The 16829-nt window shown below is 35.7% G+C and overlaps 1 protein-coding gene across 1 annotated transcript in view; it reads right to left on the bottom strand.

The window, feature by feature from the left end:
- Positions 1-16131: 16131 nt before the first annotated feature.
- LOC149532164 (aspartate/glutamate/uridylate kinase family protein) overlaps positions 16132-16829 on the bottom strand; it is a 44657-nt gene continuing 43959 nt past the window's right edge. The window contains exon 8 of the mRNA XM_089811462.1: positions 16132-16767. Within this exon, the coding sequence (XP_089667588.1) occupies positions 16670-16767 (98 nt within the window). The 3' untranslated portion in view covers positions 16132-16669. The remainder of the gene's footprint in view (positions 16768-16829) is intronic.

Genomic DNA, 16829 nt, shown 5'->3' with positions numbered 1-16829 from the left:
CTTCAAAAATTCAGTGCGAACTCTGAATCAACTTAATGTATAGATGCTAATTAGTTCATGCTGTTAGAGTCAAGAGGGCTTAAACTTTGATAACTTATAGCTTTCAGTTGGTTTAAGATTTAAGAAATGTGGCTGGAATGCTTGAATTTTATTTGATCTATTAGAAAACACAATTTTGTACACACAGTAGCAAGTGTCATGAAAAGATAATGGAAGACAGATGCATAAAGAATAAAGTTTGCCATACGGTACAGACTTCAAAACCAATCCAAGCATTTCATTTTGCTTCAATTGGAACTCCCTTGATTTGGCTTTCCTTCACTTTCACTTCATTTTTCTTTCCACATAATGTAATAAACCCATTTTGGGGGTCCTTCATTTTTGTGCGACTTTTCTGTTATTTATATCCTTTGCCATATTTTCTCCTGATGAACCATCCTTTCTTAAAGTTTATTCAATATTTTTTTTTTTTCATTATAAGAGTCACATCCTTTCATAATATATTATATTAATTTAATAGTTATATTATATAATTATATATTTTTAAGCTTAGTTATAACAATTAATATAATAAGATATATTATATTAATAGTTATATTACAATTAATATATCAAGTATATTTGTATTAATATAGTATTACTATATTAAAATATATCATAATGATAGTATCATTATTTTTGTATTAAATTATTATTTGATTTGTATTTTCATATTATCGTTATAATACGATATAATATGATATTATTACATGATTATAATATAATATTACTTGTAAAATATTATTATTTTAATATTAATATTAATATATAATACTTATTTATTATTTAAGTTATATGTTAAAGTGGGGACATTACAGTCCTCCCTTCTCGAATTTGCTTGCCCTCAAGCAAAATCTTTCATACACAAGCTTTGTCATAGATACACACATATTTGCATACGAAAGACCTAGAAGATTTATAAAACATACATCTTTAATGAATAAAAATATGAAGCAGACACAATGTAGACACATGAAGACACGAAGTAGACACGATGTAGACACATCATACATAGCCTTGATTAGATCCTAAAATTAACAATGCACAATGACTATACTTCTTCATTAGGCTTATGAACCCTACAACCACAAAATAAGCATCAGTACATGCATGTAAATATATATATAAACTTCAAAGAAATTCGAATGATAATAAGTTAATCTAAGCTAGTTCCATACTAAGCCCAAGAGCGGAACTTTGGCCCCCTTGGCCCCGGTGGTGGGTGTTAGGCATCCACATGAGGTGGTCTACTTAGTGGATTGTTTGTTTGGCTAGAAAAGTTTTTGTGAAAAGGAGCCTATTACTATCTTTCCCTTAACTAGCACTACAATAGGGTGTCCTAACTGCTCTCCCTTGATTGCAGACTCCATAGGAAAGTTGATAGGGTGCCCTTACTATCTTCCCCTTAACTAGTACTGCAATAAGGTGTTCTCCTCTGATTGCAGACTCCATAGGAAAGTGGTAGGGTTCCCTTACTATCTTCCCCTTAACTAGTAATGCAATAGGGTATCATAGCAGTTCTTTCCTGATTGTAGAATCCATAGGAAGGATAGATGCCCTTATAGTCTTCCCCTTAGCTAGTACTACAATAAGGCGTCTTATAGACCTTCCTTGATTGTAGACTCCATAGGAAAGTCAAATATGGCCTTTCTCTTAACTAGTACTACAATAAGGTGTCTTAACAGACCTCCCTTAATTGCATACTCCATAGGAAAGTTAAATATGGCCTTTCCCTTAACTAGTATTAACAATAAGGTGTCTTAACAGACCTCCCTTAATTGCAGACTCTATAGAAAAGTTATATACAGTAGGGTTTTTATATAGTCTTTCCCTTAACTACTACTACAATAAGGCATCTTATAGACCTTCCTTGATTATAGACTCCATAGGAAAGCTACTTGAAATCCCTAAATCATTTCTCAAATAATCAATTTTACACCTTTATGATTACATTAATTAAGGAAACTTACAATTTCATATTTTAACTATGGTTGAACTTCCTCGAAGCTTCATTGGCTTCCCTCTCTATTTGTTCATTGACTGAATGTTATTGATTAGAAATGGTTGACAGTTATTGATCATATTTCTATTCTCTCAGATACCCTATATCACCATGTGCTCTCAACATTTGATAATTCATGACTGAGTAGTGAATCTTAATCAATGCTTGGGTGAATAGATGATTTGATATCCCTAGGTCATTATATCACATCCTCCCTCAGCCATTGATCATTTAATATGTGACTCTTGATTTTGGTCAAGTATAATACTCTGATATCTTTCCAGCAATAGGTAATCTGGCTGTTGGGTTCTCACCAATATTTAGTTGATATCTTGTTCAACCATAGTCATGTTCAAGGTGTTACCATGAAAGACTTATCATTTGATGGGAATAATGAACAGTGTTTGCTCATACGAATATATCGCTTTTGTGTGGATTTTACGTTTTAGTCTACATACTTCTACATCAAATCACTTGATCTGTTTATACATCTTTTCATTTAATACTCCATCAACCATGGTGGTTCCATTATTCATACTATTTGCAACTTGGGAATCCATGATACATTATTTAAATGGATTCTTTCCTTCATCTTTTGTTTGCTTCTTTCTTTATAAATTATGTTCCTTATCTGTTATTCCAAAAAGCTTTAATCCCCAATAATACTCTAGGGTTTTGAATCATTTGGCCACCTTTTTTCATGATTTTTCTATTATCTTCTTCAATATTTCCTTCAACCTCGATCTCTATGTAATATCAAGTTTTTTCCTCTTTCTTACCACCGTTGAACTCCCTTTCTCTTCTTCATTATAAAAGCCATTCCAATCGTTGTTAAAACCTTTCTCAGAGAGTAATTCATCATGTTTTTCCTCGAGACCAGCTTTAGTTAGCATATCAATCTTTGAAGTCTTAGGTAAATTTTCAATCTGTACTTGCTTAGATTTATTTTATTTTATTTGTCTTGTCCTTGTGCCGATGGCTTCCCAATTCATTTCTCGATATGGACTTATCATCCAATGAGATGGCTCTAATCGATGCTAACTTTATTTCTTCATCACATTCAACTGCTACTCTAGATTGAAGAGCATTTTCAAGTGAAGGTTTAGCCTACATTGGCTTCTTGCTGGTGATCAAGAGAATGACCATTTCTCTGTTTCATCTCAAACATCTCTATCTTATTTGCAAAGCACTAATGTACCACTGACTCCTTATCTCCTACTAATGACAATTTCTTGGATACGGTTTGAAAGCCTCTGATTACCTTTTTGTTTTCAATCTTCTCCACAGTTTGTGTGACCCATGGCCAACTAAGACAGATCATGTATCGGGTACATTCTTTTATTGCTTCTACAATGGGAAATTCATACACTTATGAAGAAGGTGGGTAGTTACGCGGTGCCAATCTGTTGTTGCCCCACGCAACTATTTAGAATTAGAGGGCACACACAAATTGAAAGCAAGGTCGACATGAGCATCATTATCGCTCTCCCATTATTGCCCCATCCAATCGCATATATATTTTCTCGTCCATTCTTCTGCTCTTTTCATTCGCTCTGGTCTCCATGTCTTCTTCTCTCCGATGCATCTCTGATAGAGTATGATGCAATCTGTTTGCTTGATGCGGTGATTGTTTTAGGTTTCTTTACAAGGAATTTTCATCTTCATTTGGGGATTATACATTTGCAAACTTTATACATAACTCTCTTTAGCTTCTTTAAGGAAAAATTTTGTGATACTGTAGCTACCATGTTTCTGGATAACTAAGCCTTTAATATTAAACTTCTTTCTATAGTCGCCTTTAGCCTACCAAGAGAGATTCGGTGCCGCAGTGGTGTCCAGTTGAAAGAAGGAATCGCTGAAATTTATGAGGCGTCTTCAGACATGGGAAGACATCTGGGGAGAACACATGCACCACGACCTTTATCTGTTGGATAATCCTAAATGTGTTGATCACTTGGCTACTCAGATCACAATGATTGAACAAGCCCTCTCATTCGCTAGACTTTCTGGTGAGTTAACCCTAATATGTTGTATATATAATTTCGAGTGTTGATTTCCAATAACTGTGTTGATAGTCATAAATTAGTAGGTGCCTTTATCATGCACAGGTTGGCAGTGTTAGTGTAGTTTTTTATTTTTCCTATTTTGCTAGGTTTTTCCTACACTTTTAATAATCTCGCTTAGGTTAATAAAGCATGTCTTATTAGGTGAATGGTTGTGAGGTGTCACCTTCCTACATGTGAGCATCCATTAGCTATCTTGGGAAAATACTTTGCTATCTTTAGTCCGATAAATGGTTGCTCCTCATTGGTTGGTGTTGCCACCCCCTCCCTCTTCCTAGCCTATATAAGTATGCTACTTGGCTTGTATTTGCATCTCTTATTTTTGCATCCTCTTAATGCTATTTTGCTTCCAACATTTGCATTACTCTCTTGGAGACTAACTCTATGTTGCTATTTTAATTTTGTATCATTTGCATTCATAGTTTAGATATTTATTCTTTGCACTAGTTTTCTGGGTTATTAATCTTTTCATATTCTAACATGGTATCAGAGCTTTTCTATGTGCAAGAGTAGATTTTAATTTCCTTATTTAAGAGATTTGGGAGGGGCCAATAAATTTTATTTTAGTTTATTGAAAAACGAAGTATGCTCTTCTCTTGCATCTTTAGATGATCTTGAGAATTAGAAAAGTTTTGACAAAAATGGTTTTTCTCTGGGGTTTCAATCTCAAATCTGACAACCAACTTGCATATTTGGAGTTTCCAATCAGTATTGCAGGTTCCAACATTCCATTAATGGACTTAGGAAGCTAATCCAACATTTGCATGTCATATTTTGGTTGTTGGGGTCATTTCTTGATTTTTGGAGCCATTTTTTACTATTAAAAGCATCTGATTTACACTACAGCAACATCTTCTGTACATCAGCAAGAAAAACGCTTTTTGAATTTTGTTCGCAACACCGAAAATCTATTTGGGTATCTTTTAGTTTTTGCATGCAAGCTATATATTTTGCAGAATCGAGCACAAAAAGCTACAGTCATACCCCTCTTCATTGGCAGTCACAGATTTGAATGCAATTTTCAAATGTCTCATTCTTGCTCATACAGACTCTGATTTTGATGATTCTTGTTATGACCTTGGCTATTTTTTTGTGCTCTATCCACTAATGGAGTTTTTTTTTTATTTGTATGCATGAATTCTTTAGAAATTGCAGATTCTCGGTCGTGACTATGCACAATTCTCATTTTGGAAACTTCAGAGGATCATTACTTTCTCATACGACCTCGTATTAGGGCAATTCTTTTTTTGAAAGTGCATGATTTTTCGAGATCATATTGGTGCTATTTGTTTCCTTGATTATTGTGCCCAACTTTCACTTTCATCATATGCTCTTCATGAGGGTTTGTAATGCATTGAAATCAAGACCACTAAGTATTTCTTTCTAGTGGTAGTTGTAAACGCACTAAAATAAAGTGCCAAATCATATTTCTTTGGGGGGGTTCTTTGATTGAGTAAAAAGGGGGGGGGGGGCATTGTCGTGGCTGGGTTCTCTTCTTTTTAGCATTTTCACTCTGCATTTCTTCATCATGGATCAAACAAATATTCCCATCCTAACTCCATAAAATTACTTTGAGTGAAAATCACACATGACAATTCACTTAAGGAAAGCTGGATTAAATAGGATAACTATGGGACTTGAAATTGAACCTAATAAAGATGAAGATAAGCCTAAGTGGTTTAACAAATGTGATGAGGCATATGGATTATTGTGTTTGTCTATTTCTCCTAACTTGCTATTTCACATTGAGTCTTTGGATACACCAAATGAAGTATGGACAAAGCTAGAAACACTATTTGGCACACAAGATTCAATGAGGGGTCATATGTTGGAAAATGAATTAATTAGTTTAAGTCCAGGAAATTTCAACACAATCTAAGATTTCTTCACCAAATTGAAATAACTAAGGCTACAGTTAAAACAATGTGGAATTGAAAAGAAAGATGAACAACTGATTCTTAGTATTCTCTCTAAGCTAAGTTTAGAATATTTTGTATTTGTCTCTACCTTCTATGATACTAAAGATGCACTTGATACTCAATTCACCATGCCATCTCTAGATGATTTTACTGTCAATCTCACTCGAGAACAGGACAAGCTAATCTAGATGGGCACTCTTAAGTCCTCTAAGTCACATGCCTTAGCTACCAACCAAGGCACAAAAGAACAAAAGGGACAAAGTAGTAACAACAATAGTAAGGATGAGAAACAAAATAATAGTGAGGAAAAGAAGGATCAGATACCAATTGCTTCAGAAGAAACTATTGATACCTCATCCTCTAAGGGCGATAAGCCTAAGAAAGAAAAGGTTAAATGTGCCTATTGTAAAAGACTCGGTCATGATGAACATAAATTTTTGAAAAAACAAATTGATCACTTGACATACATTCTTGAGAAGAATAATATTAGTGTTCCTAAGTCTATCAAACAAAGTTCTAATGAAGAGTCCAACAAGGCAAAAGAAAACAACAAGGGGAAAGGAAAGGGCAAGGCTCTTGTTGCAGTTGCTTCCTCACCATCCACTTGGGTTCTTGATTCGGGTGCTTCGCACCACATGGCTTCATCTAAGGAAGAACTTGCATCCTTGGAGCCATGTACTATGCCTTCTATTTTGATGGGTGATGACACTCCTGTTGAGGTGTGTGGGAGAGGGTCTTTTGATGTGGGGGATGGCACATTCCATGATGTTCTTTATGTACCCTCATTATCAACTAATCTCCTATCAATATACCAGATCACTCACATAGGTTCAGGAAAGCGGGTTGAGTTCACTCTTGATTCAGTGGAGATACGCGAGTTGCATAGTGATTCTGTAGTTGCAGTTGGGAGAGCAAATCATCAGTCACGACTCTATCTGTTTTCTCACTTTGTTCCTGATCCTCCTTCATCTTTTTTTCTCACTCACTCTAATGATGTGAGTAAATTATGGCATGAGCGGTTTGGCCATCTTAACTTCCACTATTTGCATCAACTCAACCAGCAGAGCATGGTCACAGGGTTGCCTTCAGTTCAATTCTCAGGAGGTGTTTTCCAAGGTTGCATTCTTGGTAAGCATCCTAAGGAAAAATTTGACAAAAGTAAGGCATGGAGAGCTTCACAGATACTAGAGTTAGTTCACAGTGATTTGGCTGGTCCATTTCAACATCCTTCTTTCAGCAAGGCTCGATATGTCCTCACATTCATTGATGACCTTTCTCGATATACATGGGTGTACTTTCTCAAACAGAAGTCAGAGGTATTTGATCATTTTCAAGACTTCAAAATTTTTGTAGAAAAGCAATCTGGGAAAGCCTTCAAGGTTTTGCGCACAGACAATGGTGGTGAGTATGTCAACCATCGATTTGAAAGATTTTGCACTTCAGAGGGGATTGATTTACAACATTCAGTTCCATACAAGCCTCAACAAAATGGTGTTGCAGAACGAAAGAATAGATCCTTGAAGGAAATGGCAAACTATATGATTCACACTAGATCTCTTACACCACAGTATTGGGCAGAAGCCATTAACTATGCGTGTTATATCTAGAACCGTGTTCCTCATCGAGCAATGAAGGGAGTTACTCCTTTTGAAGCTTGGAGCGGTCGGAAACCATCAGTTAAGCACTTTCAAGTTTTTGGCTCCCCTGCATGGGCCCACATTCCTACAGAGAAACGTAAGGCCTTGGATCCGCAAAGCAGATCTTGCATATTTGTAGGTTATCCTGATGGTGTGAAGGGTTATCGATTGCTCCACCCTACTACACATGAGTTATTCATTGAGAGGAGTGTTCAGTTTAAGGAGGGATCTTCAAGCTCGCTTTCTATCACTTCTCCAACTCCTTCTACCTTGACATTAGAGTCACTTGGAATACATGACAGATCTTCTAATGAGTCAGATTCACCTAGACAGTCTTCTACCTCTACTTCTGATGTAGAAAGTGATTCAGAGAACTCGCCTCCTTCCTCTCCTAGTCATCATTCAGAGGTTAATGATTCCCCTCCAGATTCTCCATCTTCCTATCCACTTTGGGCTAGACAAACCTTGCAGTCTACAGGTGATTGGGTTGGGGATCCATCAGACACCAAGCGAACTTGTTCACAATTCCAGGATGCTCCACATGTCTTCATTGCTACTACCTCAGATCCACAATCCTTTCATGAGGCTTCTGGTATTCCTGAGTGGGATACAGCTATGCAGGAAGAGTATAGTTCCTTAATGAGGAACCACACTTGGGATCTTGTCCCTCTTCCTAAAGGAAGAAAACTTGTTCGATGTAAGTGGATCTATCGGACAAAATTTGCAACAGATGGGTCAGTTGATAAACACAAGGCCCGCTTGATCGCCAAAGGATTCTCCCAGGTTCCTAGGATTGACTACTCTGAGACTTTTGCGCCAGTTGCCCGAATGAATTCCATTCAAATTGTTCTTGCCATTGCTATAGCTAATCGTTAGGAAGTACATCAGATGGATGTGAAGAGTGCTTTTCTTCATGGTGACCTTCATGAGGAGATCTACATGGAGCAGCCACAGGGCTTCCTTCAGGATTCTTCACTTGTGTGCCATCTTAAAAAGTCTCTCTATGGCCTCAAACAGGCTCCTCAGGCCTGGTATGCCAAGATGGACTCCTTCCTTCTATCAGTTGGGTTCACTCGGTGCCATTCTAATCCTAATGTCTACATTTTGCAATAGGGTGATTCACTTCTATTTTTGGTTTTGTATGTTGATGACTTGCTGATCACAGGAAGTTCTTCACCCACCATTAAGGCTGTCAAAGTGGCCCTTCAGGACAATTTTTTGATGACTAACTTGGGCTTGTTGCATTACTTTCTCAGGATTGAGATCCTTTAGTCTCCTTCTGGGATCACCATCACATAGTCCAAGTATGTTGTAGATTTACTCTCGAGGTTCCATATGGCTGACTATAAGCCTGCTCCGACTCCCTTCCTTTCTGGAGTCAAACTTGAGGCTCAATGTTCTTCTCCACTTGTTGATGGCACTTTGTACCGCCAACTTGTTGGGAGTCTCATTTATTTGACTCATACGAGACCTGACATCTCCTATGATGTAGGCATGGTCTCTCGATTCATGCAAGAGCCCCATGAGTTGCACTGGAAAGCAGCCAAGTGGATCCTTCACTACATTCAGGGTTCTCATAGTTGTGGGATTCACTACGCGGCAGGTATTGAGCTTGATTTGGTGGGCTACACAGATTCAAATTGGGCAGGTGATTCTGAGGATCACAAGTCTACTTCAAGGTATAGTTTCTCACTTGGGTCAGGTCCTGTTTGTTGGTCGAGCAAAAAGCAGTCTGCCATTGCTCTATCTTCTACTGAGGGTGAGTATCAGGGGGCTATAAATGCCGCCACTGAGGCCATTTGGTTTCAACATCTTCTCACTGAGTTCGGTATCCAGATTAGATGGCCATCAGTCATATTTTGTGACAACCAGAGTGCCATTCAGATCTCACAGAATCTGGTTAATCATCAACGCACCAAACACATAGAGGTCCACATGCACTACATACGGGAGCTCATCCATGGTCATGTCATTGACTTTCGCTATTGTCTGACTTTCGAGCAAGTTGCTGATATCTTCACCAAACCCTTCACTGAGAGCGAGTTCCTTCATTTGCGAGCTTTGTTGGGGGTGCAGGATGCCTCATCTTTTGGGGGGCCTCTTCCTCTCACTCGGAGTCCTAACTTTTTTTGGGGGGTCTCTCTTTTGGGAAATCTTATGTACATGGGTACCTCATCAGGCTTGACTTGTTGGGACCCATTTCTACATCCACCTAAGCTTTGCTTATGGGGGGGTGTTAGTGTAATTTTTTATTTTTCTTATTTTTGCTAGGTTTTTCCTACACTTTTAATAATTTCGCTTAGGTTAATAAAGCATGTCTTATTAGGTGAATGGTTGTGAGGTGTTACCTTCCTACATGTGAGCATCCATTAGCTATCTTGGGAAGATACTTTGCTATCTTTAGTCCGATAGATGGTTGCTCCTCATTGGTTGGTGTTGCCACCTCCTCCCTCTTCCTAGCCTATATAAGCATGCTACTTGGCTTGTATTTGCATCTCTTATTTTTGCATCCTCTTAATGCTATTTTTCTTTCAACATTTGCATTACTCTCTTGGGGACTAACTCTATGTTGCTATTTTGATTTTGTATCATTCGCATTCATAGTTTAGATATTTATTCTTTGCACTAGTTTTCTAGGTTATTAATCTTTTCAGATTCTAACAGGAAGGATGCTAGCTCTGATACCATTTGTAATGAACCCATTTTGGGGGTCCTTCATTTTTGTGCGACTTTTATGTTATTTATATCCTTTGCCATATTTTCTCCTAATGAACCATCCTTTCCTAAAGTTTATTCAATATATTTATTTATTTTCATTGTAAGAGTCACATCCTTTCATAATATATTATATTAATTTAATAGTTATATTATATAATTATATATTTTTAAGCTTAGTTATAACAATTAATATAATAAGATATATTATATTAATAGTTATATTACAATTAATATATCAAGTATATTTGTATTAATATAGTATTACTATATTAAAATATATCATAATGATAATATCATTATTTTTGTATTAAATTATTATTTAATTTTTATTTTCATATTACCATTATAATACGATATAATATGATATTATTACATGATTATAATATAATATTACTTGTAAAATATTATTATTATAATATTAATATTAATATGAATATATAATACTTATTTATTATTTAAGTTATATGTTAAAGTGGAGACATTACACATAAACCCATGATCTCACTATAAAGCTTAAACAAAATTTTTGGCATCCTTTTGTTGTTGCTTGTTTGTTTTTTCTTCATTTTTCTGTTCCTAAACATTTGTTTCTGCCATTTCTTCACGCAAGCTTGGAACTAAATATTACAAAGAGAAGAAAGTAGTTGATGTCTAAAAAAATGGTAGATTTATAGGCCTACGCAGAGGCATGGATGACTCAATCGAGGTACTAAGGAAAGAAGGTGTTGAATCCTTCCTTAAAAGTTTATTTAAAACAATAATTAACAGCTTTCAGATACATCTGGATAGAAAAAAATTTTAATCCTCATTTCATATTTCTCGGCTAGAGTTTCTGAGCTGCAACAGCATTAGCATCTGGGATCTAACATGGTCATTGGTGAACTCAAAACTGATACATCAAGGAACATCTACACTAACGACAATAGTGTTTGCAGCTTATTTTTCATTGTAACCTTAGTAACTAGTTCGAGTTTGATTTGAAATACTGGTTCGAAGAACTAGTTCGCTGGTACGGCAAAATTTTGGAAAGGGTTTCATTTGTTAATAATATATATATATATATGAAGCATAAAGTATCATAAGATCATATGATTTAATCTTAATTAATTATTTAAACAACAAAACACCATAGGCATAAACTTTAAACATATAAGTTGTAATCATAGCATCATGAATCAAGATCATACCACCATATATTTCAATTTAAAATTTTCAAGTTCAACATCAAAGATTCAAAACATTAAAAATAAATCATGATCCACAGGTTCAAGCATCATTGTTTCAAGTTCAAATTTATTTTTTTTTGAAATAAAGGAACGGTGAAATTTTATTCAAGCTAAAAGAAAAACAAGAACAAACAGAGAAAGGGCATCAAACAGTCCTATCAAGATCAACTAAGTGATCAAATTGATGGGACAAGCCAATCAGAAGTTGAGTCTTATTAAGTTCAAATTTCAACTAATCATATTGTATAAAATTATCATCTTCATCATCATCATCATCATCTTCTTCTTCTTCTTATTCTTCTTCTTCTTCTTCTCGTCGTAGTCCTTCCGAATTAGTTGACTCAGCAATAGAGCTAAGGCCAATGGGATCAACACCAACAACAATAGTATGGGCATCAAAATCTTCAATTGTAAGCCAAGAAGCAAAAGCATCCAAGTCCTCCAACTCTTCATCTACATCCCACCTCGTTGTCTCCCTTTCTTTGTATTATTCAATCTTGTGCGAGAGGTGATGCAAGTTGTAATGCACAAACACCAAGTTCTCCGCTCTTCTTGATTGCAACCTATTGTGCTTCTCTGAATGGATGAAAGAATATGTGCTCCAATTTCTCTTTGAAGCAGATGAACTAGCAATCTATGAAGACATGACATGTAAATAATTAACCTAAAATTTAAATTATGTATCTTAAATCTTAGAGTTTCTAGCAATATATGAAGACAAAGGAAACTTTTTTCTTTTTTTTTTAATTAAGCTTAGGAAACTAATAAAAAAAAATTTAAATTAAACCTACTTGTGATATGACTTCGATTGCAAGGGGCTACAACGTTTGGAATCTTTGGCCATGGAGGTACCACCAACTATGAGCATCCTTCCTAAATGACGAAGAGCATCATTACTTAAATTTTTTGCATCCACAAACTGAATGAACTCATCCGTAATCAAATCTCGTCTTTCATCATCAAGAAAGAGTCTTCCAAATGTTGCCTTATATCCATCAAACACTTCTATGTCTCTATAGGATGGTAGCCTTCCCAGTAGATCAGTATACCGGGTGCTATAGTATTTGGGTGTCAATGCATAGGCAAGCAAATTTAGAGGAGTGGTCATTTTGTTCCATCTTTCTATAACAATTGCTCATAATTGTTTGAAAGTGGTCTCTTGAGGATCTTGTTCCTTTTCATTTACAATTTACTTGATCTTCTCAAGCATTGAGTCGATGCCATCATAGATCTCTCCAAGGCAAGGTCAATCCATGTTTGCATACCTAAGCATGATCATAATGGGTGCGGTGAGATTTATGAGATATTCCACACATTCCCACCAATTTTCATCCAATATCCTCTTCCTTATTTTGGTTGTCCTCTCAGTGTTTCTTTGCCTCCATATAGCCCAATTGATTAGCATATTGGTAAGTGCCTCTTTTACTTGCATAAGTCGTCTCAAGATGATTACATTTGATGCAAAACATGCCTTAGCAAGCTATAATACAAAATAGAGGCAAAACAATACAAATTGTTAGATACATATTTGATAAAAGAATAGACATCATTACATAATCAAAAAATCAAAAATTGTAAAATACTATTTTTTTTTTAAATTAACTAACTTGAGATAAAGTTTACTTACCTTCAGCAACTCCAAACATGAGAACATTATGAATATCCCTCGACTCATGTGGTGGTTTGTGATAAACATTTGGATGTCCTCAACTTCTACATACATCTCCTTGATCCACTGAATACTCTTCCTAATCTTTTGTAGCATAAGATTGAATGAATGAACTGTACAAGGTGTCCAAAAAATATGTTGGCATATCTCTTCAACAAACAAACCAACTGCTCTACAATTACTTGTGTGAATTGAACAACATTTCTTGCACCCACTTGTTCAATGGCCTCAATTAGGATATTAGCAACAAATGAGACATCTTTTACTTGCCCCTCACAATCCACTACTTTCAAAAACATTGCTCCTTTAAGGGACACCACCAAAACGTTGATCAATGGAACATTTCTAGCATCTTTCCACCCATCTAAAACAATTGTTACCCCTACCTCAATCCATGAATCCTTGATGGGCTTCAATTGCTCATCAATCAACTCAACCTCATCATCCAACAAGGTGGTTCATACTCTCTCAAACTAGGACCTAAATACTCTACAGGGGCTTTATTAGCACTTCTCAACATCTACTTGAAATATGGAGAGCAAACAAGATTAAAAAACAGTCCATTTGCATACAAACATCTTGCCGGATCAATGTCAGCAATTTCCCTACTCCAATTTTGAAATGCAATTTCAAAGTGGTCCCTTTCTTTATGTTGAATGGGTACTTCATTTTGAGAATCAGGGGTAGCTGAGGTAGTATAGAAGGGATGATTTTCTATCACAACATCTAGGGTAGATATCATTCCTTTTGCTTTTTTCTTATTTTTATTGTCATTAATGGTATTTTGTCTAAGTTCATCTCTCTTCAGCTCACTCATGGCCTTCAATATATTTTAATACTGTGCATTTTTTTTCCAAGACATTTCTCACTCCTCTACCAATGTATCCACACAAATGACCCACCACACAATAATATGTATTGTTTCTTTCTACATCACAACCCCAACATTTCCAACAGAAGCGACCACCTCCTAGAAGAGGTTGTATAATATCCACATACTTCCACAAAGGAGAATCAAATGGAGGTTCTATTCTTTAAGGGGCATTGCCTACTGAGGAAGATGTAGATCCCTTCGAAACTTCTTTCCCTATAATAAGAACTTGCATACATATTGACATATTGTTATTGAAAATAAATTTTTAGGGAATATAATTTTTAGATCTTATTGGCAATGAAAGACAATTGAAAAAAATAAAAACATTAAACAAAACATTAAAACAAAAGCAAAATAGAACAAGAACTTACCTCTTCCTGTTATTGTATGCTTGCAAATATGTAGCAATGAGACACAAACACTTCCATATAGTTCATAATCCAATCTCCTACTCCTTGCACAAACTTACTTTTACTCAATCACTTATTTGCACACCACAAATGACGTTAGAAGCCAAAATAACCAATTTACATTAACTTTTTAAGGCTGCAGAACTCAAAACATTATCTTGGGGTTCGCCTGAAATTCAATCTGAGCAATGAAATTTAGCTAAGTTCAAAATCCGGGTTTGAACCACCCCCAGGGAATTGGAACCTTGGCCGAATTTTGCCCAAACCGAACCAATATTTCAAACTGGTTCAAACCCAGGCAGGGTTCTCTGGGCAAAACCATGAACTCAAGTAACTAAGGTTGCAATAATAATCACTATGCATACCTTGGGTCTCATATTTGTTGTTATACTTAATCAGACATATTAAGAAAAGATGTTTTAGAAGCCACTTATCCCAAAAAACTTTCCCTTCAAAAAAATGCACCTCATCTTTAATTTCTCTTGGTCTTTAGATCTTTAAGGCAAAAGACCATGTATCACAAAAATGTTGACGACCACAACCAACAAATGTGTCCTCAAAATTTTCTCCCCACCCTCCAATATACTGCTCAAGTATATCTCCCTATCAACGTAACAATGCAATTGCTAGTTTGTAGCCTCATAGTAGTGATTTGCATTGAACACATTATACTTGGGTAGATGGCTCTTTCATGATCAGTAGTGAGAGGGAAGTTGCACATCTTACCTTTAGCTCTTGCCAATAGTCCTTTTGGAGCAACCATTGGAAGAGGGTTAGGTACGCAAGTCAACCACTTCAGTGTTTTTTTATATATTTTATTGAATTCAAATTTATTTGTCTTTAATTTGAATTAGAAGTATTTGCCCAGACAGTCCACATAAACTATGAAATAGATTGTATCTTCAAATGTGCAGTGGTCTATTATTAGAGAAAACAAAACTGGAACACCATAAAACCCTAGTTACCGGATTCATGCATTCACCCTCGAATCCGGATTCAGGTCCGATTCGAATACAAATCCGCGTGTGGGTCCGTAATCCTGCCTGTGGATCTTGTGGATCCGATCCACAAGCAAGATTATGGATCCTACCCGGATCTGCATGAATCTGCGGAAGGGTCCAAAAAAATTTGCAAAAAAGTGAGCCCAACCTCATTTTTTTATTATTTTTTTTTTCTAAAGGCCCTAAACCCTAAAAATGACCCTCTAAATCACAATGCAAATTCATTTATTATCTATAATCATGAATGTGTTGATTTTCTTTATAATCATGAAAATTAATTAATTATCAATGTCATTGATCAAGTATACTAGATTCATAGATGCATACTATGAAATGATTTAGTTTTAGAATTATGTATATTTCTCTTATTTTTAGTATATATATATATGCACAAATCCTCCACGAATCATAATTGGAAAAATAAAAAATCCACGGATCCGATTCCGTGCCTGAATCGGATTCTTGTCATGAATTGGCAACTGAGCATAAAACTAATAAATATAATATCTGGCGAGTAGTGAAACTTAAGTTTGAGTTATATAATACAATATTCTTATAGATAAAGCATGACGATGAACAAGACATGATATATTTTTCTATTATAAACAAAGGAAGTTATTCGCTTATTTAATGCGAATTAAATCTATATGGTGACAAAACCCAACATGCATCATTTATTTTACAAAAAAAATTGATTCACTGTCAAACATTGTGACTCTTTCTAGTGGGTCAAAAAATTAACATATAATATAACATACAGAAAGGCCTCATACTTTGCTGCATACTGGGAAACCACCAGTTCTGAGGAGACCATCCCAAAACCACAAATTCCATATTCTTAATAGCCATTCATCTGGATGGAAGTCACAATCATGTTGAAACCCTGGTCTTTCCACAATGGTATAGCTTGCATTATTCATTTGTTTGGTGTGAAAAAGAAATTATTTCAGTTAATGATTTTCCATTACGGCACAGGATTTCCTCAGGCAATTTCAGCCTCTCAAATTGATCAAATGTCCCATACTGAAGATTCATCTCTTGTATAAGAAACATGACTAGGCAATTTTTACCATTTTTCTTAACTACAGATCCATCTCTTGCAAAACATGGACTAACCAATTTTCCCCATTTGGTCAATGAGAGTGCCAATTTGGTCCCCACTTAGAGCCCTCGAAATATTTCCTGGCTCGTGCAAATTAAACACCACAACTGCATACAAAAAAGCCAGCAACAATAAGCCAAAAAGCCTTCTGTGTAAGACCAAATGTGCA

Source organism: Cupressus sempervirens, chromosome 11 (assembly GCF_028749045.1).
Source record: "Cupressus sempervirens isolate cs-2001-9-10 chromosome 11, ASM2874904v1, whole genome shotgun sequence".
Lineage (NCBI taxonomy): Eukaryota > Viridiplantae > Streptophyta > Pinopsida > Cupressales > Cupressaceae > Cupressus > Cupressus sempervirens.
The sequence above is the reverse complement of the archived record's forward strand: the minus strand, read 5'-3'. Positions and strand labels throughout refer to the sequence as shown.